The sequence below is a fragment of the Mercenaria mercenaria genome, chromosome 6 (genome assembly GCF_021730395.1).
Source record: "Mercenaria mercenaria strain notata chromosome 6, MADL_Memer_1, whole genome shotgun sequence".
NCBI lineage: Eukaryota > Metazoa > Mollusca > Bivalvia > Venerida > Veneridae > Mercenaria > Mercenaria mercenaria.
This window is the reverse complement of record NC_069366.1, coordinates 76,494,397-76,522,180: the sequence shown is the minus strand read 5'-3', so window position 1 is coordinate 76,522,180 and position 27,784 is coordinate 76,494,397. Positions and strand designations below refer to the sequence as shown.

General features: G+C 35.9%; 1 protein-coding gene across 1 annotated transcript; it reads left to right on the top strand.

Moving 5' to 3' along the window:
* Positions 1-282: 282 nt before the first annotated feature.
* LOC128546106 (contactin-like) lies at positions 283-27,784 on the top strand. Its single transcript, XM_053546908.1, has 12 exons — positions 283-301; positions 617-783; positions 1,285-1,411; positions 2,783-2,953; positions 5,148-5,291; positions 5,865-5,959; positions 20,543-20,632; positions 22,758-22,902; positions 23,732-23,853; positions 24,536-24,725; positions 25,078-25,193; positions 27,598-27,784. The coding sequence occupies exons 1-12, from the start codon at positions 283-285 to the stop codon at positions 27,700-27,702; spliced, it is 1,491 nt and encodes a 496-aa protein (XP_053402883.1). The 3' UTR covers positions 27,703-27,784.

The window sequence follows — 27,784 nt, the reverse complement described above, 5'->3', positions numbered from 1 at the left end:
AAAATTCTAACTTAAAAAGGGGCATATTTCTGTCAAAATTCAAATCAGAGTTATGGGGATTGTTTCTCCTGGTGTAGACTTTGATAGTAAAAAACTAGTTTAAGTTTCAAGTCAATAGCTCTGATAGTAACAGAGATATTTGACTTTATCAAAAATTTTAACCAACAGCGACACCGGCACTGGGGAGAGTGCAACAGCTCTACTGTTTCTTTAAAAAGTCAAGCTAAAAAACTGTTGTTCTTCCTATTAAGGGTCAAATATCAGTCGTTATCTACCTCTAATATGAAATTAACAGTTACATGTAGGAACAGGTAAAATGCATGTTTGAATCAAATAACAATCATTTATGGATATTGTTTCCAGAATCAATTAGATTCTACCAGGAAATTACTTGAAGCATACAGTACAAACATGTATGGTTACTAACTTACTGTTATTGAATACTAGTTTATAATTATTTAAGAAGATCTGCAATGCTTTTTAAATTCAAAATGTAAAAATATACGATACTTTTGAAAATTTCCTCCACTAAATCTAGTAATTTGTCATACTGGTTTGCATAAGGCAAACCTTCAGCAATGATAATATTCATAGACAATATTTTGTTTATTAACAGCCGGTATCCACTTCCAGACGGCACCAATTGACCAATCAGTGCAGGTCAACAAGACGACGTTCCTATATTGTGACGCAAGTTACGACACCAGGCGATATGACCTAACGTACACCTGGAAATTTAATGGAAGGCCAATAAGCATTGTTAATGATCCGTTTTACAGAGATGTAAGCTGTTTGTTATAATCTAACGCTCGCTGTCTTGAAATGATATACAGTTATTGACAATTAACTCATTGGATATGATTATGATATCAACTATAGGTAATACTGACCTAGGGAATAGAAATTGTTTCATAATATTTGAGTAACACTTTCAGTCAAAACAGTAGCAACCATCCATTGATAGACGTGCACTACATTTAAACTAAAGACTTCAAAATAAATAACGATTCATATAAAACATATGTATTTTTCTATCTACAGAAATTTTCTAATATCGTCCTAATATTAAAACATATACTATAGAAGACGCCATTAGGTCTATGTGCAGAACTTATATACCAGATGATAGATAGAAGATACGAAAAATTATAGTTTTAACCTATAGAAATAGTCAATTTACAGATGTTTTGATGATATTTAAGGTTTACTTTTTTGTTGTGAAAGGAGAACTAGTAATGCATAATCTATATGTATACGTCATTGTGAAATATTTGTGTGATTTAGGGTCGACGGGAGAACATTAATGGCCTGTATATTGTTAACGCCCAGTACCGTCACACTGGGGTGTACGAGTGTGTAGCCGAAACTGTTACCCTGTCCGTCTCGAAGAAAGCATTTGTCACTGTTAAAGGTAAGCTTTTACTATGATATACGAATGTAAGGCCTACAGCAGAAACTGTTAACTTGTCTATCTCAATGAAAGCTTTTGAGAATGTTAAAAATAAGCTAGTATAAATGAAATGTATTTGTACACAGCAAAGGCTGTTACTTTTGCTATCTCAATGAAAGCTTTTGCAATTGTTAAAAGTTTGATATAAGAATGACGTACGAATGTATAGCAGAAACTGTTACCCTGTGTATCTTCGCTGTAAAAGGTACAATTTAACTGTGTTGTGCGAAAGCATCGCAGTAACTTTTACCCTGTCCACCTCAATGGAACTTTTTGTTACTGTTATCCTTTAGCCGGCTAAATTTCTAAAATGGACTAGTCCATCATTCAGTTTGGGCAATACCACTTATTATTCAATTGGGTGTTCACTGAAAATTTACTTACTGAATAGCGAACAGTGCACTGGTCGCAAAGGCAGAATCACTTGCCGCCAGCAGGCTAAAGGTTACTAGTATATGTGTGAACTAGTTCATAACAGAAACCTTTGTCACTGTTAAATGTGAAATATTACAATGTTTTACGAATGTATAGAAGAATGTGTTAGCTTGTGTATCTTAAGGAAATACATGCTTTTCTGTTTTGACTGTACAAACATAGACACTAATGTCTCGGAGTTGAGTAGTAAGCTACAAGTTTCTATCAAAGCCTCTTTCCTAGTTACACATAACTGAGCCGCGCCACGAGAAAACCAACATAGTGGCTTTGCATCCGCGCAGTCTGGTCAGGATCCATGCTGTTCGCTAACGGTTTCTCTAATTGCAATCACTGAGACTTTGAAAGCAAACAGCATGGATCCTGACCAGACTGCGCGGATGCTGGTCGCAAACCCACTATGTTGGTTTTCTCGTGGCACGGCTCATATATATTTGATTTAACAACAACATAATCCATCTTTTTTCTAAACTACTGTAAAAATAATAAAATGTTGAGAGCATTGCTCTAACCAGGTAATAAAGTAGCATATATGTAGAGACATTAAACATTAGAAGGCATAATTATTTACAGTGGAAAGACAGTTGATAAAGGAGAGAAGTGAGAACGATGATGCACATTCAAATAGTTTAATTTCCAAGTTAAACTATTAAAACTTAATTTGAACGTATCCATGAAAGTTGTAAACAGCGAGGAAAAGTGGAAGAACTGCTGATTGTCACAAAATTTAATTGTTTCGATTTATTTCATTCTTATCCGCCAAGAACTATATTTCTAACGCCCTGAGATTTTCAAAGGTCAATTAAAGTGGACTATGCTCAAAAATGTATTTTTCAACAATTTCCTGGTTAACTATTCTCATATATCTAGTGCGAAATGTAGTATATATCTTTTCGTCAGGTCCACCATCAGAGCCTGCAGGGGTGTATGTTGAACATGGAGCTGGAGGCAACGAAACAGTAAGGTTGATATGGACTTGGAACCCAAGTGCTGACCATGGCTATCCGGTACTGTTCTTCGAAATTGACGCAATAACAGAGTTTGAAAATGAATGGACAGTTTTAGCCACAGGTATGTATTACCTTCTTTCAGTTCCTTATCATTTCAAATTCCTTTCGATGCTACATTCTATGGTCTGAATGGGCCACGTGAAGACTCTTTTCTTCAAATTTATGTTACAACCAATTTCGAAAAAAAATGCATAACCGTTTTTTTTTTGCCACAAGGGCGTATATATCTCGTATCAGTGCGTTACATTTCTAAACCTTTCTGTACGTTTCGTTTTTCTAAAAAGGTCACATGACGTCAGTATCAGTACCATTCTTCAAAATTGATGCTGCAACAGATGGATAGTTTCAGTCGGATTTGCATAAACCTTGTTTCAGTTTTTTCTTTTGAAATTCCATCTCGTTTTGCGACGCTGCTTTCCACGGCGAGGCGTCAGTTTTCAGTAATAGTATACGAAATAGACGTAAAAAAGCAGAGTATAAATACACAGTTGTATAAATATCTGCTTTCCATATGTTACATTTTTGCAGTATTGTTATTTATAGATCAAGTGACGTTATTTCGTTATTTTTTATAGTTCTTATTCATGAATGAAAATATTGCCATGAAAACTTTCAAATTGATGTAAGCCGTAACTGCAGAAAAACAAGTACACAAAAGGGGAAAAAACACAATTATTCGTTTTAACAATCTTTTTAGGAGACCTATGATATTAAAGGTGAGAGAAGTATTGATTTTAATGCAAAAAAAACAACAACAAAAAAACAACATTTAAACAGCTTTTAACCCTTCAGCATGATTTCTTTTACTTTTACATGTAGATAGATGTATTTTATTGGCATGTGACCTTTTTCAGTTTCATTATTGCATAGTGTGTGTGCTGTATTGTAGCAAAACCAATTACTAACTATACATTTCAAAACATCTTTAACGCCTCTTTATGAAATAAAACCATGTGACATGCAATTATTGTTATTGTAGGGATAACGAAAAACGTGTTATAACATCAGCAGAATCCAGAGTAATTGGTTGGTACTCGAACCCGGTTCGGCGAGGCAACGTATCCCAAGGGATTCTACAGATGTTTTAACACGAAATAAACATGCACGAATGCTATTTTTATGCATTCGGATATCCAGCATAAAAACTGTAGAAATACAACTAAAACACTGTTTATGTTTCTTGTTTCTGTATTATTTCATGTGAGAAATCTCACAAGTCCACAACGTGCAAAATACAGTTGATCACAATAAGATAATTCTGATGTTGGTAAAACAAACAAGTATTTTAAACACTTGCTATTAATTCAAATGGAAAACCATTTTTATATGAACACCTTGGATAACCAAGTCCCTTTTTTGTCAAAAACAAAACTGACTATCTTGTAACCTTGAGAATATACAAGCATTTTTGCTTGACCAATAAAATCATTGCAGAACTACATATGCAAATTTACATTAACGAATGAAATATCAGCATCCCTTTTTAACAACATTAATCTTCAAGACAAGTGTTACTTCATAATTTCCTGTTAAGCCTTAATGCGATAAAAATTTTTGGACAACGCAGTCTGCATACAACCTTTTATCACAATAAAGCCTTTTAATCCTTGATGGGTGTTGACTGGAAATCTTTGTTATGAAGAAACCTTTTTGCACTTTTTCAACTTCAATAGTTTTGATAATTAAAAAAAAAAGTCTCAGGAAATTCTTAATACAATAAGTGACAGTTGTTATTTAAACTCTTAATCAAGGAAAAATTTATAATATGTTAATTTCCATAATTTCAGTCATTCTTAATAATAAAAAATTTAAAATTAATGTAAACACAAAAAATTACAGCATAACACTATTCCAGAATTAAACGTGTAAAAATGATAGAAAATGAATGTATTATCTATCAAAGTGATTAAAGTCGATGAAATGCATGTGAATTTCACCATTTTTATCATATGAACGTCATTGAGCCAAACTAATATTGACCTTGTTTATTTATATGTAGACTTAAAAAATAGTTCAATATGAGTGAAAAATGTAACGAGACAGAAACCGTAAACACTCAAATATCTCAAGTTTAGACAAACGCATATTTAATACAGTAACAACTTCTCTGGATTTTTTCCTTCATACACAATTCAGTTCTGTAATTCTTCCTGTTTAGTCCATATGTTTTCATAGAGGAAAAAGATGGCAGCCATCAGGTTGAGTGGTCACGTGATTATCTATATTTATAAAAAAAAATGCTCTTGTATTTTTAGATATACCTCAGTATTTGACAGTAATCAAAGGGACCGATATGAAGAACTACTTTGAGCTTAAAAACCTTCTGCCGTACAACTCATATAGGTTTAGAGTTCGAGCAAAGAATGAACAAGGCGTTGGTCCTGCTAGCAGGGAGTCCAGTAAGTGCACATGCCTGTACATTAGCATTAACTATACGATTTGGAGTATAGGCCTACTCGTGGGCGGGGTGATAAATATTACAAGTATAACAATTGCAGATAGAATTCTGTATATGATCGTTGAAAGAGAATAATGATTTTTTATGAAAGTCATCATCAAGCTGGATCGGGCCACTGACTGTTTGAAATTTATATAAATGGCAAATTAAGTGAGCAGCCATTTTAATGTTTATGACGTCATTTACAAGTTTACACACACTGTCAAATCATTTTTCAAAATGTTAATACATATTTTGTCTTGAGTTTGACATGAAGAGAATGACTCTTCCCTTTGTTGGATAATGTTGTTATAAAAGATAAGATCATTAAATCCACAAAATTGCTTAATGTTGCAATGGAAACAAAATGACTATCGATTTCATCAAACAGTAAAAGATTTGAGGAGCTGCCTCTTTCTTTTATTCTTTTTTTTTCCCCCGCAAAAATGCCGTTTACTGTATATGTATAGAAATGCTCGCCTATACAATACAAATGCGTAGTGTCTTGATTAAACTACAATATCTGTTTTTACAGACGTTTATCATGTGCCAGCAGCCCCGCCAAGAAAAGCACCTGTTGTAACAAATAAGGGAGGCGGGTCAGTTGGACTTCTTAAAATAGAATGGACGGTAAGAAATAATCGCAGTGCAATATAACAATATTGATATTATACCAGTAGGTGTAAATTACTCGAGCCGTTTAACATTTAGGTGCATAGACTTTGACAAATGTAATGTGTTTATAATTATGCACGTAAATATTACTAGACATTGATACAAAATCATTTTGTATTGCGTCAACAAACATTCAAATATCTTAACGCCTCCACCTTGTGTCGAAATGCACAAATTCGAACATTCGACCTTCATAGTCCTCAGCCGCGATTTTAAGAAGTGCAACATATGAACGTACGGAATCCTGTTCGTGCCACTTAAATTGTCGCCTCGCCAACACGCGACAACGCGATAATTATCGCGTTGTCGCCTTGTCCGAAAACATACTTACATGCGAGATTTAACAATCCTCGCGAGGTTAAGAGGGCGACAATTATCGTCTTAATTGTCGCTTGTCTTTTTTAAACCTCGCATCGTGAAATTGAAATCCAATATACATAGTTGCGAGAATTAGTAAAATCTCGCATTGTCGCATTGTCGCTTTGTCGCCCGGTGATAGGGATTATTTCTTACTACAGCACCGTTGGTGTAAATTTTCTGCTACACCGTTGACAAAGGGAAACTACGGAATCCGGTTTAGTGTCCCATTGAATGCCGACGAAAATATTGACTAAAAAACGAGTATGAAAACAATTTTCTACACGCCATCGGAAAAATTTGCTGAACTTTGCAATTTTTTGCTTATATATTAGCCGTACAATAAGGAAAAAGTGCTTATGAAATATTTATTTGGGTAAATAATTGCAAATAAAACTTTTTTTATAGAAAATGACACTATCTGAAAGTCTGTGTCAAAAGACAATATTATCTGTTCCTTCGTCTGTACGTAATTTAGATATCAGCTGTATTTCCGTACTTTTCCGTGCGGAAAAAGTCCGTGTTTTCAATAACCTTTAACATGCTGGACAAGATTGATTCTGCCTTTACGATCAGTGTAGATCATGATCAGCCTGCATATCCGGCAGTTTGATCATGATCTGCACTGTTCGCCATTCAGTAAGTATCTTTTTGGATAGCACCCTTTGTAACAGTTAATGGTACTGTCCAAATTGAAGGATGGACAAGTTCATTATAGAAATTTAGCAGGTAAGTGTTAACTTCAAATAATTCTAAAATGTCCAAACACGAGATGTTTTTGATGAATAACTTCTATAAATTAAATGTAAATATTGTCTAAACAGACATGTATTTGTATATTTTGACAAACTACGGTTTCGTCGTGGGACAGTCTAAACATGTACCATTTTTCGTGAAAATAGCATACTTCTTCATATATTAAATATAGGGATTGGCCTTGTCAGAGGAGTCATATCTTCATAACCTGATGTCCATTTTGATAAATAAATGATACCTTAAGCAAAGGGCAAGCCAGTACCTAGAGAAAACAGGCCAAGTTTGGTTCAAATCCGGTCGGCTAGGGTCAAGGTCATAGGTTAAAGTTCGGTAATATTCTCAAAATATGAACTTTTTAGAGCAGTAAAGGCAGGCACTATCTTCAGTGAGTCCAACGACACCATTGGAGCAATTCTCACGGCTCCCCGGTTGGACCAGCTTAGTCTTTGCCAGCACCCTACCACATATAACAAGTTTGGTCATTTACTGATACCTGTCCCGAGCTCTGATGGCATTATATGGACTTGTAAGTAGCTTAAATGTAAAGCTTAGATACCTACCAACATATTCATATAAGGTATACGTAGATACCCGGGATTAAGAGTCTCGAACAGCGGTCAAAATCTAACCTAGTGTCATTATAACAATACTGTACCTCCATGTACTACCTCCCCTGACACATATGGCTCACCCAAGTACTTTAACATGGTCTCAATCAATGGATTAAACTTGATTTCTTGAAAAAAAATCGGAGACCATTTTTTTTATATTAAGTGAACCTTGTTGAATATTGTCGAAAAAAAAAATTGTCTCCGATTTTTGTTGTTGTTCTTTTTTTTTCTTGCAAGAAAACGAGTTTAATCTATTTCATCGACGGAACTGCCTTCAAAAATAAAATATCTTACCCTAAACTAATATTCTGGGGAGGTGGGGGATGGTAATGTTTTTTGGGGTGGGTATTTAAAAAAACCTTTGAGAAAATGCGAAAAAATAAAGTTTGGTGTAATAAAAAATATTATTAGTGAGTGCTAGGCACAAACTTTAAAACAAATGAGTGATGAATAAATTTGGACCCCCAACGAAGTGACCTTGACCTGATGAATATATACAAAAATCAATGGGAAAAATCAAATTCTGGTCGGGTTTTATATTTTTTAAGTCCAGTGCTGCAGACATATCATTATAATTACAATATAATGTAGATAAATGTCGTAGCTACAAAATAAGAACATAACACAAAATGAGGTCACAGGAAATAAGTTTAGCACTTAGCAGCCTATACATTATTTTGTACACTTATTGAAGTCATTGGCACGTCAGAGATATATAAGCAAACATAGACTTAAATCAGACTGCACGGCTGTTTATCGCACAGCGTTGCTCAACCTGTCATCGAATGAATCGCCATATCCGATGTTTAATGCAGTATTAATGTTCAAATCGGTATAAATGAATAAAACTTTTAAAGCCTAGCGCTCAAGCAATTTGAATTCTGAACCTTAGTAAGTCATACAATAAGCCACGCGAATCGCTTACTTAATAAATATGGAATTCCGTTAGGGCCATCGCCTTTGAATGTGTTGATCTGAAAATGCGATACTTGGTAGTACGATGTTGAAAACGCGAAATCACCAAACTACGATAACGAAAACGCGACAACACGATGATGATAACGCGATAATACGATACTACGATGGTGATATCGCGTTTTCACCATCGTACCGTCGCGTTTTCACCATTTCCGTTATCGTAGTCTCGCGTTATCATCATCGTGTTGTCGCGTTTTCGTTATCGTAGTCCGCGTATAGTCAGGGAGAACGTTCCTTAGATGACGCCGCGGTTGTTCCGTCTGGTGAACAGAATGGCCGGGAAGCTGATTTTAATGTTAAATGCCACAAAATATTTGCAATTTATAATATTATATTGTCTACAAATGGAAATGAAATATAATGTAAATATAAGAAATGAAACTATTTTTTTCGGTGTTCATACGAAATGAACGACAGAATAAGATCGGCAAATTGAACATGGATTTGCCGATCCTATTCTGTCGTTCATTTCGCATGAACACCGAAAAAAAATCATTTCATTTCTTAAATAATACAATGATGTAACGTCAAAACAACAAAATACGGAAATGTCGTAAAAAGACGTCGCAGCAAACACATGAACGCGTAAAATGCCTCTCAAGAATACCCTGTGTACACGCACAAAACTGGAGCAGGCAGAAACAGATACCGTGCCATTTAAAAGCGGGAGATAACATTGTTTTGCTCGACATATAAAAGAAATAAAATTTGGATACTTGAAAGCATGTACTAAGATTTTGAAAATCAATTCTGGATACTGCCAAAAAGACTCAATTAAGATGAAGAAGGTGTAATGAGCGGGATTTTCAAAAACAAGTTGCATCGTTGATAACATACGTAAATAACAGCAAAAGTTGATCTTCACCCGATGTACAATTATTATTGAAAAGGTCAAATGCACACTTTTTACGCAAACGACGTCGAAACTAATAATATCTTACAAATTTATATTACTTTAAAATGAGCAAACAAAAATAGGGGGCTGCCGACTTCGTTTTTGCAGTATTGTCATAAATTTTCCCCTATCCCCCTTTTTTTCTTGCATTTTTCTGACATAAAAAATCATAAGAAAATCATTTGACAAATCAATGAAATACACTTTTACCAGAAATTTTTTAGCACTGTGGCAACGTTAAATGTCGCAACGCCGCTAAATGTCGCAACCACCGTTATATGTCGCAAGGTTGACGTTAAATGTCGCAACCACCGCTAAATGTCGCACCTTTAACGTTAAATGTCGCAAAAATTTGCCCACCGTTATATGTCGCAACACCAACGCTAAATGTCGCACTATGACACTATGACTATCAATTCCTTGTGTATATTTACTTTTTCTGAGGGAAGAAAAATTAACAGGGTTATGTAATACAATAATTATCTAATGATAATGTGTTGTTACGTATAGCAACAAGCGGGCTTGTTGGCCCTAGATCGCTCACCTGAGTTCCACCTTGTTTGAACAGTCACGCAAGAAAAATATTTATTATTTGTAATAGGACCAGTGTTTTAGGACAGAAATATTCTGAGGTTTCTTCTAACTATATAAATACGATTTGGTAATGATACTGTTTGTTTGTGGGGGTTGGGTTTGGGTGGGGAACGGGGTGAATAACGACACAGAAATCTAAGACACAAACACACAGCACCAAGACAATTAATAGAAAATATAAATATTTACATTTCTTAAGGGGGTGGGGGGAGAGAGAGAGGGGGTTATGTGTGGGTAGGCGGAAAAGTAGGATAATTAGGGGAATGAGACTAAACCAAACAATTTTAAGAGACTAAAAGTAAAATAATATCAAAATTCCCGCTTTACCTAAAAATATGTACAAAGGGCCACATATGATCTTTCTCCGCCATTGAAGCTTGATAGTTACCTTATGATTTGAAATGTAAACCTCCAAACAAAGAAATCCATGGCTGATTAATAGAAAATATTCGTTTTCTACAGGTGGTACAAAACACAGTTACAGTCTTCGTGTCGCGTAGTTAAACATCCTGTTGTGTAACAGGCCCGGATCGCGGCCCGAGCCGATCCCCCACCCCCAACCCCATCCTTCTTGGCTTAGTAGTGACTTATACTCATCTAAGTTGCACCCGACTACTTTGGAAATAATATTTTCTCAAAATGTAGACCCAAACCGCCCCAGAGGCGAACATTTTATACTTATATTTCAAAATTCCCCAGGTGGAAGAACCCTTGACCCCTTAAAATGAGGGAAGTACCCCTCCAGTACCTTAAAATTAAGACAAAAAATGCACCAGAGGCAACTATTTTATACCTGCTTTTCAAACGTTCCCGGGGAGAGCCGCTGAGCCCTCGAAAATGGCAGGGATAACCCCTCCCATACACCGAAATTTTGAATAAAAAATGCAGTAAAAGTCCAGCATTCCATACTTGTATTTCAAAATTGTGATGGGAAAAGACCCTAACCACCTAAAATAAGGGGAGTGCCCCTCTAGTACGTACCTCAAAAAAATAGACAAAAATGCACCACAGGCCAGCATTTCATACTGTACATAAAAAAACTTTCCCACAAATACGAATAGAAGGAACCCCGTACCTACCGTACGTCGCCGATGACGCTTTTGTTTTAAACTGGTCCCCCACCCCCCTCCACCCCCACCCCCTCCTCCATCAACAATTTCTGGCCCCCGGGCTGTTGTGTAACGAAATGAAGGTCGACTAAAGACATGCGATACAACGCGCGACAATACAGAGCGCGAGCTTAATATCTCATGAGCTAAACAGGACTCCATAGAATTACATAGTTCAGACCTGAAATAAATTTGGTACTGTGGCGAGTACTACGTTAGTGCTCAAACCTTTAGATATAGAATATATAACGTATGTATGGTGCGGGACCACTGAAAAGCAAACGTGCAGATTAGAGTAAAAGGTCACTTCAGCCCTTCCAAATCAACACATTGCATACTGATGCATGCAAGCATGCATTACCTCTTATCTTATCTATAAGTTGTAAAGACTGTTTAACTCTTATTTTGCTGTGCGACATTTAGCGTTGGAGTTGCGACATATAACGATGGGCAAATTTTTGCGACATTTAACGTTAAAGGTGCGACATTTAGCGGCATGCGATTTTGCGACATTTAGCGGTGGTTGCGACATATAACGGTGGTTGCGACATTTAGCGGCGTTGCGACATTTAACGTTGCCACAATGACTTTTGTCAAAATAATATCGAACATACAATAAGAATAACGACATATACAATAACAATGGTAATATTTAGCATATGAATGACACGACATTGAATAATTATATCAAAGATACAATAAGAATAACGAAATATAGAATAACAATAATGGCGTTTACCATAAGAATATCGAACATACAATAAGAATAACGACATATAGAAAAACAATGGTAAGACTTCGAATATGAATGACACGACATTGAATAACAATATCAAAGATACAATAAGAATAACGAAATATAGAATAACAATAATGGCGTTTACCATAAGAATATCGAACATACAATAAGAATAACGACATATAGAAAAACAATGGTAAGACTTCGAATATGAATGACACGACATTGAATAACAATATCAAAGATACAATAAGAATAACGAAATATAAAATAACAATAATGACTTTTAGAATATGAATGACAAGACATTGAGTAACAATAACAAACATACAATAATAATAACATACATGTATAATTTAACAACGTTTGACATGCCAAAGCGGACTTAAAAGGTGTTTAATGTTTTAGTTAACGTTACGTCAAAATCTCATCTGCTGCAACTTGTTGAACCGTAAGGTCAAGCGCCATCTAGCATTTGACCGTATTAATATGAACACTCAGCTAGAAACTTCCACCGTTTTTATCAGTATGTGTATCTTTTTTTTTTTTTTCAAATTCGAATAACGTGAATATTATAGCTGGATATAGATGCTAAATCTCTGTCATTTTCAATTTTAGCTTGAAACAAATCCGGATGATATGAATGAACTGAGGTATAAGATATGATAGATCGGTGCCGTTTCCAAACTTTTACGCAAAAATTTAGAATCCGGGTCTCCCGAAACGTGACCGCTCAGAGTCTGTTTTAAAACAGCACTTAAAACAGCACTATAAAAACGGTAAGAATTTAGTATGAATAAACGGGAGGGTAGTGATAACAATGAACTTTCACGTTTTAACAGTTAACTGCTAACTTAATTTTTCTTTATTTTATTATTTTAATCATATTCGATTGCCGTTTGTTTCATATTATAAGATTCTTTCACTGGTAGTAGGTGCAGATGGGAATATCCGGCTCGAGGGTAAATGTTTCTGGCGATAACGAGTTTCTTGCCGAGTTACCGCTTACTACACAAATCTTCTGTACATCAAATAAGAGTTCTAAAGAAATATCACCATATTTTCCTTACATTTTTTATATCAGCTTCAGTGTCATGTTAAATGCTTGTTTAGATCATATTTACACATGATAAGACAGAGAACTGCAATAAAACCCTGTATATACCCTACTGCAAGGTTCGGTCTCTTTTCTCTGTTATTCTACTGGACTACTATAAGTTTTTCTCCGGGCACAAAATACAAAGGACCTACTTTTTGGGGTGTGTGAGTCAGAGAGGGTGCAATGTGACAGTTTGTGTTTTGAGTGGCGGCGGTGACTGGTGTGTTTGTTTGTTTGTGTGGGGGGAGAGGGGACTAAAAATGTATATGTGAGGAGAGTGGTGTGGGTTGTCACACTGCGCAAATCGTCTTATTATTACCTATCTATATCCGAAGTTAAAAGTCAATACATATATCCGAAGTTAAAAGTCAATACCTTGAATAGTTTTGAAGTTGTGATCTGGAAACAAAATACAAAGGACAGCTTTGCCATTTGAACTAGTTTCTGACATTGAACTTTGACCTACCAATCATGTTCATGGGCTCTGTACATCATCTCATCGCCTCCTATTCATATGCCGAGTTTGAAGTCAATATTTTGAACGGTTTTGAAGTTATGCTCTGGACTCGAAATATAACAGATCTGACCTCTTGGGCGGTAACTCGGTACGCCTCGTTACTGCCCGATGCGTAGGTGCCCTCGGGACGGATATTTCTATCCGATTAGTAAACACATGACAGATATTATTATTCTGGTGATTATATTCAAACGATACAAATGTGTATTACATGTAATAATTGTTTTACTTCAAGATGATAACCTCAAAGATGAACTTGAAATATAATAGCTTACCCCGGTATCTTGAGATATACTCCTTTATACTTAAAATGCAGGAACTCCATTTTAGTCTGAATTTAGCAATTATGGTCAATAATATGATACAAAGCTATTTTTTCTATCCACTTACAAATTTAATGTTTGGCAGTACTATATAATTTGAAAATGTCTTAAAACTATTTTCTGAATTTCAACATACATGTAATATAGTAAATTTGAGGTTTTACTCCTTCCACGATCTAATCTCTCATTTTCAAAAGTGACTTTCTTAACTTATTGACTGTAATTTATATTATGAAATATTAACTTTGTTTCGTATTACTGAAATTGCAATATGTTATAGAAAGCACGTTGTTCTAAATTTGCGTAATTAAATTTAAACAAAGATATGCAGTTTTGGGAGCTTTAAAGATATTTGCCAAATTTCAAACATAGCATAAGAAGATGTGTTATAATATGTGTTCTAACCGAAAACAAATGTGTAGCTTTCAATTAAGGTCACAGCATTGTTTACTTCTGTGTTAGTTTTTTTCTTTCTCCAGCATCTTCAGCCTTACCAACTAACATGATCCAGATGTAACTAACCGAGAGTTAAAAGGGACTTGATTGTGTAAAACTGAAAATAACATTATCTAACATCTATAATATGCTTTTAGTTCTGTTGTCATTGTCCATATATCATTGATAATACTATGATCATATATGCACAAACTGCATTTGGATATAAGGAGATAATGTAAATGGTACAGGGTCGTTCTGCTGTTACCTATGAATGTCACAAACTAAAAATTATGTAAATATAGAAAAGTCAACCTGCTATTCATAATTCAGTGTTAGTTTCATAGATATATTTCTTAAAAACATATATTTATTACAAAAATCTTTCAAAAATCTATCACATGTGGTATTCGAAAGTAACCGTAACTGATAACATTATGAAGCCAAAAGTATTATGGCAGCTATTATAAGTTATCTCTTTTGGTGCAGTGAGTCTCCAGTTTATATGTGTTTAAATGTTTACACTGGAACAGTGAAATAGGACATAAAGAGCTTAATTAAAAGGTACAGTGGCCAGTCGGTTTGCAGACAGACTCGAGCTGAACTGTACATGTCTGAGGAGGGCTTTCCGGATTTAGATTGTTCTTTCATAGAAGAATTTGAGAAGTACTAAGTGCTTAAATTTTGAATTCCAATTAAGTTGGATACATGGACTAGGTTCAATTTGATTTTGTAAAATATAGTAAGAGGGATGATTTAATACAGCATTTATCACTGGGAAACACTAATTCATGTTGCAGACATACCGTGTAACCATTAAATTTTACTAGGTAGGGACGGACAAATGAATGTTAATTGTCTCCTTAATTTTCTTGACTTTTTCTCCTAATGATATGGATATCATTGCTTGCCTTATATGTAGTGTTATGATATCGAAAACATCACAAAGCGGCATCGGTAATTATTCAATTCTGTGTAATGCAAGTTCATGTAATTTGAATTTGGTAACGTATATATATGTGTCTGTTACGGATGTAACAACAGGTCAAAACATGAGTTTACATGTTTAAACAAAGTTTCTTGTTAACTAACATATTCATATTGCGCTTGTCTGTTTCATATTTTTTCATTTTTAAGTTTAGAAGTGTTGTTGTTGGTGGTGATTCTGCTGTACCTATCTGTTTGTTACATATTAACTGTGTTTCTTTTCTCTAACTAATTTTATTTCAAGTGCTTGTTATATACAAGAAAATGATATTGCAAATACAACAGCACCTTTATCAGTTACTAAGCAATCAACTGAAATACAATATGAAATATACGCTGTCAGTAGTGTTATATGGTTCTGATGTTTCTATAAATAGGAAAATGCCCAAGGATCTCCGAGCGAAAGTCATGCGATACTGTGATACTGTGAATGCCCAATCTAATGAACAGCATAAAGCAACAGAACTTTGAATAAACCCCACTACAAAGATTTTCATATTTTTTGCAAGGTAAATAGTATTGACATTTGACGATGGCGGCCATTTCGAATTTTCTTAAATAAAAAGCTTTCCCCAAAGATGTCATCCGGTGGATTCTCATTTACTGAAGTCAAAAGAACAGGAAACTGCAAAAATACCTTGTATATACCCTATTACAAGGTTCAGTTCAAGTTCTACCGGACTATAGGTGGGTTGTGATTAGTCGAAGATTTAAGCAGTGCAACAATGCACGTAACCCTCAACATACAAATTAACCTCCCCATCCTGACCAATTACTTCATTTCTTGTGCCTTAGTCTTCCATCACCTCCGCCGTACAAAACACCCCAACCCCAACCAACCGAGACATAACACACTCCGCCACCCCCTCCTACACCCCTTGACACACATCCCAAAAATGTTTCTTTAAATTTTACTTCTTCTTCCTCCTTGAATCTAACGTATATTGCCCCGTTTTGCGGAGCTACGTATTAAATAACAAAACATATAAACAAATAACATACTAGTATATTATATGGTGGCTTTATTTCTGCCATTTCGTTCTGTGACGTGTGTAACGCAATAAACATTTGATAGCGTTCCCGAGGTGAACTTGATCATTGTTTCATCATAATTTAACCACTTAGCATCAAAGCGGAGCCAGGTTTATCAGCGAGCTGAAAGAGTTAGCCCGAATGACCTGCTTAGAAGCCAACTTTACGGTAACGTGAATGTATTTCTACACAGTGATGAATTTGAGAACATTCGCCGGAAGTTAGCAAGGCGCATTTAGCGGCTAGGAAGTAGTTTCTCTACAGTGAGGAGAGAACGTCATTCGACCGCTCAAATTGTATATATCGACTGTTTATGGCACATTGATATGGTAAAAACATGGTCGCTATGACTTATTTTCTCTAAATGCCTTGTCAAAACAATTTAACGAAAACGATATTTCAGGGAAACTGTTGACACTATGATTTGTAAAATGTGATGGCCGCTGGTGGCCGTGACTTGCTAGAACATGTGTGTGTAGTAATATCTGTCGAGCGGTGAAACTCAGGTGATCGATCTAGAGACCATCATGACCTATTTGTTTTCAGAAAAATATATCTCGAACGCTCGATATGGCATCTTATCTCTGGCGCTCAAAATCGTATCTCGAGTGCACATCTTATTTCGATCGCACGACAGTTTATCTCGAGAGCACGACATCTTTTCTCGAGCACGCGAAATCTTATCTCGTGCGCACGACATATTATGTCGAGTGCTCGAGATAACTTTATCTAAAAATGTGTCCTAAACATACCACCATATAAAAAGACATGTAAAGTATTTTTCAACTTATACTAAGGGTTTCGTTTTTGTTCAGAACCCATCTTCATCTACATACGAGGGGTTGCAAGACACGCGAATGTCCTATTACCTGAACAGAACTCCGTAGTAAGGACCTTAAATAATTCAAGTTCTGTCGCGCATACCGCGTCGAGGCTCAACCCTGTAAATATTCAATCAATAACGTATGTATAGTGTAGCACCATTGAAAAGCAAACATGTAGTTCCAGAACAGTATGCCATTTTTAAAAGATTTAACGATTAACGGTGGTGCGACAATTAACGGGGCCACACTTTATACATGTCATATTTTTTATTAGAGGTATTCCTCAAATTCGATTTGTCTAGAATCCCGATTGTGCAGCCAAGATAGAATTATTTGAGCATATATATAAATTTAATACACGCAATTTGCCTAACATAATTCTGGAATGGAAGTGTCTTGCACTATCCTCCCAGCAACATTTTGAACAGTCTTCTGGAGGGATATCCAGTGGCGACTATAAATAAGCTTGCAAACAAGAAAACAGAGTAACCGACAACCATATTATCAGTGTTGAAATCATCTAGAATTCACAATATTCAGCCCTGTACCGCACCCCCCCCCCCCCACCCCCGCCCAAACCCTCTCCTGCAGAAATACAACAATGCCTAAAAATAAGGTAAACACTTCATTGAATAAACAAAGGACAAGAAAGTAAAGTGAAATAAAGAAATTCATAACTTAAACTCTTTTAATTACATGATTTTCCCTTGAATTATCGAAATAATAGTGTGAGATATATCTAGTATATTGACAGTGAAAAATATCAAATGTAAAAAAAAAAAAAAAAAAAAAAAAAAAAAAAAAAAAAAAAAAACACTCCAAGAAGTTCTAATGGTCGGCCCATTATCAATTGGTTTCACAAAGCTAACCTATACATGTTCTAAATAATTATTATTTGAAACATAGATAACAGTCGTGCAGCCTGATCTAAATCCAGAAGATTTTTTTATACATCTCTGATGCGCCAGTGACTTAATAAGTGGACAAGAAAATCTATAGGCTACTAGGCCGCTAGACTGCTAGGCTGATAACTTCGCGACGCACATGGGTGACAGGAAATGAAAAAATGGATGTCCGGTAAAGGAAATATTCATAAAACGGGCCTATTTGATCGATATTTCATCTGATGAGAAGGCAAACAGCCCCCTTTCACATAAATTGTACTTAATATTGTACCATAATAACATATCTACATTTTAAGGTAGGTTGAAGGTGCAAGGATAACCCCTAGAGGTCACAGGAGATGAAATATGGAAATCAACTACAGCAAAAACAATGAAACATCAGTTTTTAGACCTAACTGAACAAGTTTAGACCCTGGTTCGAGCCTCTGTGTCATCACATATACCCTTACTACATATGATCTGACTCGTATGGATCATAGCTACTGTTCAAAATCCAATTTGGGTATACTGGATACCATCTGAGGTCAGGACATATAATAAAATTATGGAGAAATGTTGGAGTCAAAACAGCATTATTTTTATCAATATTGGACGGTTTTCAACCCGGTTTGATGCCCTGTGACCCGGTATATACTACTATGTTATATCATAAGATAGGTATAGGTCCTTGTTATCGAATAATATCAAGTTTGAGTATTTGACGTACCCATAAAGGACATGGCAGGTCCTATAAGGTCACCGGGTAGTGTTGAAACTTAGGAAATACGTCAAATTTGATCATGTCTGTACGGCTTTAGACCCGGTTTGAACCCCTGTGACCATGACATAGTACATATATTATACATGCTCGTGTAAGTATAGGTCCTAGCTAAAGATTGAGACCACGTTCAGGTACCTAGTGTAGCCCGAAGAGTCAGGGCAGGTTGTAGAAGGTCACCAGCAGTGTTCGAACTTTGAAAATCTGCTTATTTGACCACGTCGGAAAGGTTTTCGATAAAGTCCAGGCTATCGATTGATGCTATGTACGAGTACCTCGGATAGCCGTTGGGTTTGGGGTGAGTTCGAGTCTCTACATCCTGGGTACCTACCTATACCATATATAGATATGTTGGTAGATGACTAAGCTACTTACAAGTCAATATGATGCCATCAGAGCTCAGGACAGGTATCAGAAAATTACCAAACTTGTTATATGCGTAGGGTGCAGACCAAGACTAAGCTGGCCCGCCGGGGAGCCGAGAGAATTGTTCCAATGGTGTTGTTGGACTTAGTGAAGATTGTATTTTGTTTTCAGGACTGCCTTGACTGCTGCGAAAACTTCATATTTTGAGAATATTACCGAACTTTGACCTATGACTTTGACCCCTAGCCGACCGGGTTCGAACCTGACTTGACCTGTTTCCTCGAGGTACTGGCTTGCTCTTTGCATTTATTAAAATCAGACATCAAGTTATGAAGATATAGCTTCTCTGACAAGGCCCACCCCTCTATTTAGTATATAAAGAAATATGCATATTTTCACCAAAAATGGTACACTTTTAGACGGTCCCCCGACGAAACCTTTGGCGGTAAAAAGCTATAAATTACGTATCTGTTTAGACCATGTTTAGATTTATTTTATAAAAGATATTCATTAAAATATCTTGTGCTTGGAACATTCTACAATTATTTGAAGTTAATGAAAAACACGAACTTTTTCCGTATGGAAAGTACAGCTTTTACCCTAAATTACGTACATACGGACGAACAGATGTTGTCTTTTTTGTCACAAACGTTCAGATATTATAATAGCGATAAGTCTCTGAAAATCTGATATGCTAGAAAATGTCGAAAACTTTATTTTATGTGAAATATAGTACAGTCGGATTTAGTGGTGTTCAGCCAGCAGGGACTGTCATTAGAAATTTGTTTCGGTGTATTGATAAATAATACCCAAGAAGATTTATATCGATCAATTTGTCCAGAAATATAATCCCAAGCGACAGTGCGACAATGCGACAACGCGAGGTTTTACTAATTCTCGCAACTATGTCTATTGGATTTCAATTTCACGATGCGAGGTTTAAAAAGGACAAGCGACAATTAAGACGATAATTGTCGCCGTCTTAACCTCGCGAGGATTGTTAAATCTCGCATGTAAGTATGTTTTCGGACAAGGCGACAACGCGATAATTATCGCGTTGTCGCGTGTTGGCGAAGCGACAATTTAAGTGGCACGAACAGGATTCCGTATGAACGTTATCAAATAATGTGTCTGTAGCAAACATTTCAGACTATTGACTATTTCATCTATTTACGTCGTAAAAAGATTGCATAACTCTTGTTTATTATAGGTATAAGAGGGATATAATCCTTAACTTTGTACATTATTTTTTAGCCCCTTTCCCGTTCAGAAGAAGGTGGACAAAAGTTTGGCTACAGAGTTTTCTGGCGGTTGGCAAGTGAAACGAAAAAGGCCTTTCATGAGGTATTTTCTCGTCTTTCGTATACAGGTTTTGATGATGTAGTGAAATTTCAGTGCCTATGTAATAAATGAGCCGCGCCGTGAGAAAACCAACATAGTTTTGGTTTTCTCATGGTGCTGCTCAATTGCTTTGTGTAGATTAAATGTGCCGGTATCTATAAACTTGTTGCCTGGTGCCTAAATTCAGCTTGTCTGCCTTTCAAAACGTCATCTGATTTACATGTAATTTTAGATTATGTAAGATAGTTATAGCAGTTTATATGCATTACAGGTAACTTTAGGTAATGTAACACACTGGGACTGATTTACAGGTGAAGTTAGGTAGTATCTCAGTTACATGTCGATTTTGAACAGATTTACATGTAAATGTTTTGAAACTGTGTAACTGATTTACAAGTAGAAGTAGTTAATGTAACACAGGTAACACAGTATAGTCATGCTAGTTCATGTCACACAAGTAACACAGTATAGTCATGTTAGTTCATGTCACACAAGTAACACAGTGTAGTCATGTTAGTTCATATCACACAAGTAACACAGTACAGTCATGTTAGTTCATGTCACACAGGTAACACAGTGTAGTCATGTTAATTCATGTCACACAAGTAACACAGTGTAGTCATGTTAGTTCATGTCACACAAGTAACACAGTATAGTCATGTTAGTTCATGTAGTTAGTTCATGTCACACAAGTAACACAGTGTAGTCATGTTAGTTCATGTCACACAAGTAACACAGTATAGACATGTTAGTTCATGTCACACAAGTAACACAGTATAGTCATGTAAGTTCATGTAACACAAGTAACACAGTCTAGTCATGTTAGTTCATGTCACACAAGTAACACAGTATAGTCATGTAAGTTCATGTAACACAATATCTTCACATTGGTTAACATATTTTCGTGTAGAAGTAGCGGGTAATTCAACACTTATTATCACACTATTTAATTGTTTAACTGATTTACAGGTAACATAATAAATATACATAACATTATCGCAGTGGTTAACTTCTTTACAGGTAGAAGTACATAATGTTATAATGTACCCAATATCATAATACTGTAACACTGATTTACAGGTCGAAAAATGTAACGTACACATTATTGTCACACTGGTTAATGTAATACAATAATTTCACAGTAGTTAACTGGTTTACAGGTAGAAGTACATAATGTAACACAATATTATTACACCTGTACACTGATTTACAGGTAGAGGTAGGTGATGTAACATCATCATCAAACCAGGTAGAAGTTAGACATGCAACACAATATTGACACACTATTTGAAGAAATACATACAGGATATTTGTTTGATTCAGTCTACGATTGAAATATCTTTCATGAACACCATATGCAACATTTTCACGAGAACATATAATGAAATGTTATCACACTGGTTATCAGACTAAAATGTAGACTTAGGTAATATAACAAGGAAATATAATACTGGATAATTGAATGATTTTCAGGCAATAGTAAATGATGTGACACAATATTATGATATACAGTTAAAATTAGATAATGTAACGCACTACATGAAACTGCTGAAATTATATAATGTAAACTTACAGGCAACGTGGAATATATAATATCTCAGTTTTAACCTGATTTACATGTCGATGTAGGTAATATACATGTAATGCAAAATTATCATAGTGTCAAACCGGTTGAGCTTAATGTCAGGTCGATGTAGGTAATACATTTGTATAATGCAATATTATCATACTGGTTAACTGTATTACAGGCCGGTTTATGTAATGTAATGCAATATTATCATACTGTTAAACTAATTTACAGGTCGATGTAGGTAATATAATGCATTATTATCATACTGTTAAACTGATTTACATGCCGGTGTAGGTAGCGTAACGCAATTTTATCATACTGTTAAACTGATTTACGTGTCAAAGTAGATATTGTAATGCAATATTTTCCTACTGTTAAAGTAATTTAGGGATCGGTGTAGGCATATGTAATGTAATGCTATATTGTCATGCTGTTAAACTGGTTTACATGTCGAAGGAGTAGGTAATGTAACGCAATGTAATCATACTGTTTAATTGATTTACCTGTCGATGTAGGTAATGTTAGGCAATGTAATCACACTGTTTAACTGTTTTACAGGTCGAAGTAGGTAATGTAACGCAGTATTATCATACTGTTGGTTTGGAGAATTACTACCTGCTGTACACAGTGAAAGTGCAAGCATACAACAAGGAAGGTAACGGGCCAATGTCAGACTACGCTGACGTGTATTCAGCCGAGGGAAGTGAGTTGATATGCCAATCACAATTCCTGTGATCTAAAGTCACCAATGAATAAATAACTCTTTTTACATAAATATCGATAAATAGTTTATATATAACTATCAATTCATCGCTTTCTAAAACTGTAATCCGTAATAAATGCGATTCTTTTAACCCACATTTCAGTGCTAACATGAATGATAATTTAAGGATCGCGTCGTCCCAGAATCATTCTTCCAAATGGCTTTAAACCTGCCAATCAATTTCAGAGGGAAGATTTTCAAAGATTTCCACTGAACAATAAAGGGAAAAGTAGCACCCGAGCCCCTCGGTGGCCATTGTAGTAGCGGGTCATCCAAGCAATATTTCTATGATTTGATCAGTAGTTTAGGAAGAGCTACCAATCGACGATTTGTCTATTTTTAACTGTGATAGCCATGATTTTTGAAAAATTAGAAAAATTTAGAAAAAGGTTCCTGGTATACAAAAACGCATGGAACAGTTCATTTTTAATATTTTCATAGTTATTCCAACAGTTTTACATATTTCAAAATCTTTCAAAAACTTTCTGTTTTGTACTGGTGGTAATGTTTTTATTGGTCGAATAATTTTAACAGCACCCAGTATGAACTTGTTGCAAAATCAGGTCAGCTGCACTTTCTAACGAGAAACGTTTACATAGATATATCATACAGACATTTTGAGAAGTTTTTTTTATAAGTTTTTAAAGACTTTGACAGAAAGTATTATTGGAAGACTACCAGCAATCCTACTTAAGTAAGCTGTGGTATTCTGGTGAGCTACTTAGAGCTTCATAAAACTGTTTTATACATGCTATTGCCCTTGTTCCAGTGCCGACGATACGACCTTCAAACGTACGTTATAATCCTATAAATGGGACAGCTCTAACAATCTACTGGGACCCTGTGCCAAACACAAGAGAGGGTATAAAGGGTCGAGTACGTGGATATAGAGTAAGTCATCTTAAATTTATTCAAGACAATCCAACTAAGTTGTTAATATTGTCATGTCTAGTCTTAATTGGTGTTTGGTTTTGAACTCATAATATGCATAACTTCAACCATTTACAATACTTTATTAGCACGTTTTCATTCCAGTTTGGTGTGATTTAATGTAGATCATATTGTGTAATTTTCGGTACAAAATATGGTATTCATTTCTTATGTTTGTAAAGTTTTTGGACGGAAGTAAGACACACAGGACGGTATGATTTAAAGAACTGGAAAACGTTTGCAGGGTCGGCAGCTAGAAGTCGCAATTGCCTACAATGTTATAGATAAAAAAAAACAACATTGAATTCGAATAATACGTTTAAGGCTTTAGGAAGTTTTCGCAATATCGAATACCTTTTGAATGGGTTGTCATTGACGATGATACCTAGCTACGGTCGTCTAGCTAATGGATAAGGCACCTGCCACGCAATCGGGAGGATCATGGTTCGAGTCGTCCCGTCAAAGAAGGGTCTTGTTACTGAAGCGAGACCGGTTGTCGAGCCGCCAGCTAGTTGAACAGACGCCAAACATCTAGAAAGTAGGAATCGGGAAGAAATGCTGTTCAATGTCAGTAGGTGTCTCATAAGCCATACATATTGGCTGACACTATAATAAAGTATACTTTCTTTATCTTTCGCTTCAGATTGATTACATCGATAAAAACAATGAAACCGGATGTCAACGTTGCTCAACGTTTGTATACGGGCAAACGGACCACGGAACTATAATTGGTCTTGAGCCTAATGGGGACTATTGGGTGAGAGTTACAGTTTTTAATTCTGCCGGAATTAGCACCATTAGTGAAAGATATCTGTGCAGCACCTATGAAGCACGTGAGTAACATTAATGATTTGTACCCCCGTATTTATTTATTAAGGTTGTCGGCCAAATTTCAAGTTATACCATATGTCCTGAAATTAAGAATGTAATTTCAAAAGTAAAGTTAGCAATCATTATGGTAAATAAAATATGAAAATAAAGTGATTAAGATCTCCGGAAGTGAATCCATGGTGAAAGCTGCGTATGGTCAAATCGTGAAAATGATGTAAGATCCACATCCATAACTGTCAGGTGACGTTTGGTTGCTAAACAAGTGAAACTGAACAATGTCCTGTGATTTGACAAGCTAGTCTCGAAAACATTCTTCTATCCATAACCTGTTCAGTATTTATTAATTATTTACAGCTCCGGGTCGGTTTCCACAATTTGTGGACGTTTTTCCTCACGGTGAACACAGTGCACTTGTACGATGGCGAGGTGTAAACATAATACAAGGGGAGGCCACTCTCAATGGATATAAGGTATGTCACTTAAGTAATGTAGCCCGTTTCCAGCTGGCTTACGGAAGAAACTGGTTCTGCCCGAGCACCTGCTCTTGTCTGAAGTAGTGCAAGAACTGGGTACCTGGGTATTGCTGGATCATCACAAACTGAAAATCACCATAATGACTAAGAATTGTGTCGATGTGACGCTAAACAAATGACGCAATGATTAAGGTGTCATATTAGGCCATGTATTCTTCAAAAACATGATGGAAATATATTAGAACAAAGTAAGTTTGCATTATTTATCAGTCATTAATAAATGCATGTAAATAAGTGATAGTTAAAACTAATGTAAGCAGCTCATTTTCTCTTTCTCTTTCTCTTTCTTCTTATTGCCCTTTCAGTGGTAGCAATTTGTCGAACTATGGACTCACCTAATGCCGCAACCGATTTGCTACGTTAGTGAACTGAGCCTGAAGCCGCCCTGGAAATCATGAGGTTTTCATGGTTGTATTGTCGTCCTGCGAAGGCCGCTCTTTCCTTTTCTTGATTATTTTTTTTCTCAAAATATGTAACTATATTTCGCAACCACAACCCTTGAGCGTATCGGAAAATTGTTTTATCTTTTCTTTATCTTAATTAATTTTTGTTCCATACTTTAATATGAAATAAGGCACTGCCTCAATCGGGAATCGGTACAGTCCATCATCTTGCCCAGAAATATGCGTTTGTATCAATTTAAAGGTAGATTTTGGAATAAAAAACAATACTGCCCATATTTGTACTGATGTGCAAGACGCTGCGATTCAGACAAGTTATGTGGACGCTTATTAGGCAGAAGAAAAAAGCGTATTCTTCCAAAAAATCCGAAGTCAGACGCTCTGTGCACGTGGCGAAAGGACACATTTTTTAATTCGATAGTATATCGCGTTCGGTATATATCGAAGGTTACCGTAGAGGGATCGCTCCATGCGACGAAAATCGGTAGGATCGATTCTCTATATTGTTCAACATGATGATGTTGTTATGCTGTGTTTGCTCTGGCATTTTGTGTTTGCTCTGGCATACTGACACTCATACATAATGTATATGTCAAACTATTTATCTGTTAGATCGATCTGGTTTCGACTTAAATAAATAACAAGAGCTGTCACAGGAGACAGCGCGCTCGACTATTTCGATGCTGGATAGTGAAACTGGGCACATCTGAGGAAGCTGGAGCTGTCACTGGAGTGTTTAATGACTCCAATGGTGGGTGAAGATATTGCACAATAGCTTGAGTCTGTGTCAAAAATATTAAGTTACAAGAGAGATAAAGATAAAGTGTATCAAAACACTAAATAAGTATAATTCTAAGCCAAAATGGGCATAATTCATAAAGTATTGGTGCAAGAGTTATGCACCTTGTGTCATATGATGTGGGTGATGATGTGGAACAACTACTTCAAGTTTGAATCAAATCCATTTAGTAATAACTGAGATAGAGTGAAAGTGCACCAAAACTTTAACCTGAAAGTCTAAGTATAAAGGGGAGATAATTAATGAAATATTGGTGCAAGAGTTATGGCTCTTTTGTCGTATGATGTGAGTGATGATGTTGAACAACTATTTTAAGTTTGAATCAAATCCAATTAGTAATAACTGAGATAGAGTAAAAGTGCATCAAAACTTTCACCTGAAATTCTAAGTAAAAGTGTGGGGGGGGGTAATTCATTAAATATTAGTACCAGAGTTATGGCCCATGTGTCAAATGATGTGAGAGATGATGTGGAACAACTACTTTCAGTTTGAATCAAATCCATTTAGTAATAATTAAGATAGAGTGAAAGTGCATCAAAACTTTAACCTTAAATTCTAAGTAAAAAGTGGGATAATTCATGACATATTGGTGTGAGAGTTATGGCTTTTGTGTCATATGATGTGGGTGATGATGAGGAATAACTATTTTAAGTTTGAAACAAATCCATCAAGTAATTACAGAGATAAGGAGAAAAAAGAGAAAGTGTAAAAAACTTTAATCAAGGTGGGGACGCGGAAGGACGCCGACGCCGGGTTGAGTAGGATAGCTCTCCATATACTTCGTATAGTCGAGCTAAAAACTGAGAAGGTGAAGGCGCGGTTCTGTTGCCAAGAAGTAACGGTCGCTGACTTAGAATCGCTTACCCCTCGTCGATGTGAGTTAAAGTCTCACTTGGGGCGTTGACTTCTTTGTGAGGAAGCCATCCAGCTGGCTTACGGGAGGTCGGTGGTTCTTCCCTGGTGTCCGCTCTTGATGAATAATACCCGGATGGGCACCTGGCATCTTCCTCGACCATCAAAGCTGGAACGTTGCCATAATTATGATCTTAGTTACGTGAATGCGACGTTAAACTCTACGAAAACAAGCAAAACCAACTGAGACATGAGTAAATGTTTCACGATTAATTTCTATCCTATTCAGCTGATGTACTGGTCCGTGGGTGATGATATAAGAACTGCCAATTTTACTCTTGTGGACAAAGTCAATGAAGGGGTCATCTATGGTTTGCAAATAGATGTTATATAAACTCAGAGTGATGGCCACAAACCGAGGAGGTGATGGAAAGAAAAGTCCTACAGTGTATTTTTACTATTCTAAAAGGTTTTGG